This window comes from Triticum aestivum, chromosome 1B (assembly GCF_018294505.1).
Source record: "Triticum aestivum cultivar Chinese Spring chromosome 1B, IWGSC CS RefSeq v2.1, whole genome shotgun sequence".
Taxonomy (NCBI): domain Eukaryota; kingdom Viridiplantae; phylum Streptophyta; class Magnoliopsida; order Poales; family Poaceae; genus Triticum; species Triticum aestivum.
The window spans coordinates 258,142,725-258,146,499 of NC_057795.1; the positions used below are offsets into that span (position 1 = coordinate 258,142,725).

The 3,775-nt window shown below is 46.0% G+C and overlaps 1 protein-coding gene across 7 annotated transcripts in view; it reads left to right on the forward strand.

Moving 5' to 3' along the window:
- LOC123118340 (transcription initiation factor IIF subunit alpha) overlaps positions 1-3,501 on the forward strand; it is a 15,425-nt gene extending 11,924 nt beyond the window's left edge. Inside the window, exons 6-10 of one of the 7 annotated variants that reach the window (XM_044538602.1) lie at positions 1,225-1,347; positions 1,426-1,626; positions 1,728-1,922; positions 2,438-2,554; positions 2,934-3,501. In XM_044538602.1, coding sequence (XP_044394537.1) covers positions 1,225-1,347; positions 1,426-1,626; positions 1,728-1,922; positions 2,438-2,554; positions 2,934-3,029 — 732 coding nt within the window. In that variant the 3' untranslated portion in view covers positions 3,030-3,501. Of the gene's footprint in view, positions 1-1,224; positions 1,348-1,422; positions 1,636-1,727; positions 1,923-2,437; positions 2,555-2,933 lie in introns of all 7 variants that reach the window. The other 6 variants (XM_044538599.1, XM_044538601.1, XM_044538598.1 and 3 more) reach the window with 6 other exon arrangements.
- Positions 3,502-3,775: the final 274 nt, after the last annotated feature.

Consider the following 3,775-nt stretch of genomic DNA (forward strand, 5'->3'; position numbering starts at 1 on the left):
GTGCAACTGCCAATGGTGGGCACTGCCACGTCAACTGGCGCCACGTTTGCCGTCCACTGGAATATGGCGGCCTGGGGATACGGGACCTGGAGCGCGCTGGCCTGGCACTGCGGTTGCGATGGCTGTGGTACACTCGCACGAACGACAACCGCGCATGGCAAGGGCTTGACTTGCAGTTCACCACAGAGGAGCGTGCGCTGTTCTTTGCCTCCACCACCATGACCCTCGGAGACGGATTGACGGCCCTGTTCTGGGACGACCGCTGGCTCCAGGGGCAATCCATCCGCGAGATCGCCCCTGCGCTTTACCAGTGCATACCCAAGCGGAGGCGCAAGGTGAGAACGGTGGCGGAGGCCCTAACAGGCAACGCTTGCACGAGACATCCAGGGAGTGCTTGGGATACATGAAATTGGGCAATACCTGAGGCTTTGGCAGGCCGTGCAGCGCATCACCCTCACAAATGCTCCTGACCAAATGCTCTGGAGGTGGACAGCAAACGGCACTTACATGGCGCAGTCCTGCTACGCTGCGACCTTTCATGGATCCACGAGATGCCCCTCATGGAAGCTGACATGGAAGAGCTGGGCGCCACCCAGAGTCCGATTCTTCCATTGGCTGGCCAGCCAAGACCGGTGCTGGACAGCTGAACGGCTGGCCCGTCGCGGCCTGCAACACCACCCCAGATGCCTCCTCTGTGATCAAGAGCCGGAGACCATCCAGCACCTACTCCTGACCTGCCCTTTCGCGCAGCAAGCCTGGCACGCCACCCTGGACTGGACGCGCATTCCAGCACAGCCACCACACAACGACCCCTCACTCACAGACTGGTGGCAGCGAACGAAGGGAGGGACACCGCACGCGCTGCGCAAAGGATTGCAATCCATCGCCATGCTTGTCCCTTGGATGATCTGGAAGCAGCGCAATGAATGTGTTTTCGAAAACACACGGCCATCGATAGAAGCATTAGTGGATAGGATTAAAACGGAAGCCAAATGTTGGGCACAAGCCGGGGCAAAGGGGCTTAGGGTAGCCCTGCCCACGTCCTGGGACGTCCACTGACCGAGTACACAGTCTTTTGTAGCCCCAGCCTCCTAGGAGGATTGTAAAATCCCTTCTCTTCAATGCAATGAAACGCAAAGCTCTTTGTGTTTTCTCGAAAAATGCTGCCTACAATTTCCATTGTTCAAGAGCAAACTGCTGGTATTCTGATTTTGATACATTCAGGATGATGAAGAGAATGAGGAAGAAGGTGGCCTGAGCAAGTCAGGAAAGGAATTAAAGAAGCTGCTTGGTCGTTCTTCTGGACAAAATGAGTCGGATGCCGATGATGATGATGAAGAAGATGATGTAATACTCCATTCACAGAGATTTAATATTTATTTTTATTTTATTGATAAGGATTTTTTTCTTCCCTTATTTCAGCAGGATGATGAGTCATCTCCAGTGCTTGCTCCAAAGCAGACGGATCAACCAAAAGATGAACCTGTTGATAACAGCCCAGCCAAACCTACACCTTCATCAGGACATGCTCGTAGCACACCTCCTGCATCGAAATCCAAGCAAAAGAGGAAATCTGGTGGTGATGATGCCAAAGCATCTAGCGGTGCTGCTTCAAAGAAAGCAAAGGTGGAATCTGTAAGTCAACTGTGTTCATTTCATATTTTTTAAAGGAGAACCTTAATTCTCATGGACATGTATCTAAGTGATGTGTTTTGTTGTTTGCATAGGATACAAAAACATCAAGTATCAAAGAGGAGACACCATCTTCCTCAAAACCTACACCGAAGGCCTCTGCTTCATCAAGAAGTGCCAATGTATCTCCTGTGACAGAGGATGAGATCAGGACTGTTCTTCTTGCAGTGGCTCCTGTCACTACACAAGATTTAGTCTCCAGATTTAAGTCTAGACTACGAGGTCCAGAGGTAGGATTCTTCAGCAGTACTGTTACAACTTTTAAAGCTGTGGCATCCTTTTTCACTAATTACTAAATAATGATACAGCACTTGTTCTAGACACGTATATTAAGAATTGCAGCCAATCCTGTTCTAGCCACGTTAATTGTCACGCATGAAGACACCTCCAGTTTCTTGAACCTCGTTGTTGGTCTGCCTCAGGGGATAGTCAGAATTTTGTATTATTGATATAATCACTAATTGTGTAGGATTCTTCAGCAGTACTGTTACAACTTTTAAAGCTGTTGCATCCTTTTTCACTAATTACTAAATAATGATACAGCACTTGTTCTAGACACGTATATTAAGAATTGCAGCCAATCCTGTTCTAGCCACGTTAATTGTCACGCATGAAGACACCTCCAGTTTCTTGAACCCCGTTGTTGGTCTGCCTCAGGGGATAGTCAGAATTTTGTATTATTGATATAATCACTAATTGTGTAAGTAGTGAAATGGGAATTGTTGGTTGGCAATTTGAAAAATAGGAAGAAGCTATTGCTGTTAATGACTTGGCATCCAGGCTTGGACACAGTCACAAAGTCCACAAGAGTATCGTGCATCGGTGCATGGACGCTATCAGGCTCCCCATCCACCACCTTCAGGTGATGTTATGGTTGGCTGGGCGCCTGGGTGAAGTCCATCCATGATCTATAACAGCCCCCATACTATTTTGCTAATTTCGATCCCAACTTTATCACTTCTAATTTCGTTAGTACTAATTATTGTTACAAAAGCGCAAGTTGTTAAAATACCAGTTGTGGGAATAATTCTAGTGGAAAGAAAACCTGTTTCTTTGATGTAATTAGGCAGAGCTTTAAAATTCATAGAAGAAATCATGTAAACCTCAAAATTGGGTTGTGTTTTTTGCTCGTTAAGTGATTAGTCCTTTTCTGTAACTGAAAGTGTCAAACATGCTCTTTCTACCAGTTGTGATTTGACAGCTCAATTTGTATGTTGATCTCATTTTGTCTTGCATCGCAGGACAAGAACGCCTTTGCTGAAATTCTGAAGAAAATTTCGAAGATACAGAAGACTAATGGCCACAACTATGTTGTCCTTAGAGAGGATAAGAAATGATGAGCTCAAAAGTGGCGATTTCCTTCATTGCAAAGTATCCTCTTGTGTCTTCCTGGGGATAATAGTTTTGTACTGTATTATGTTAGACGAATTTGGTCTTCTGACAAGTATATGCCGAACTTCTACCCTTCTACTAGAAATCAAATAACTAGTTAGTGCCTGTTCGGAACCTCTCCAGTCTTGAAACTCCGCTCCGCATGATGAGCTCGGTTTGAGCCACTCCCTGCAATTGTGCTACAGCTGCCTCCGCTCTGGGAGCTGCAGTTGTGGAGCGGAGAGCACCCGAACAGGGCCTTAGTATGTTGTCATCTCCTGGAGTTACTCTAGAAGAAGTTGGGAATTACAAGGTTATGATGATGTGTGAGAAGAGGTATATTGATGCCAAGACAGTGTTTTCCGTTTGACCAGGTTCTTTAAACCTATGAATCCAAAGAGTAAAATCTATAACGATGCTCCTAAGAGTAAAGTTTCATTGTGTGACTCAGTACATTTTTTTTTCGTGTCCCATATCATCGAAAGAATAGTGAGCGTGATGTTGTGCAGGGTGGACTCGATGTGTGTCAGGATGATGCGGAGCAAATCCTGTCAAGAGTACCCATTATCATGTCAAGACTCCGTCATGTCTCATGTGCGACATCTACTTACACACAAAGATGAATCATCTTCTTTACACGTGTTCACCTGACCTCTTCAAGGATAGTATACTATTTTACAATCCCATATGCATGCATAGGTATTATCAAAGC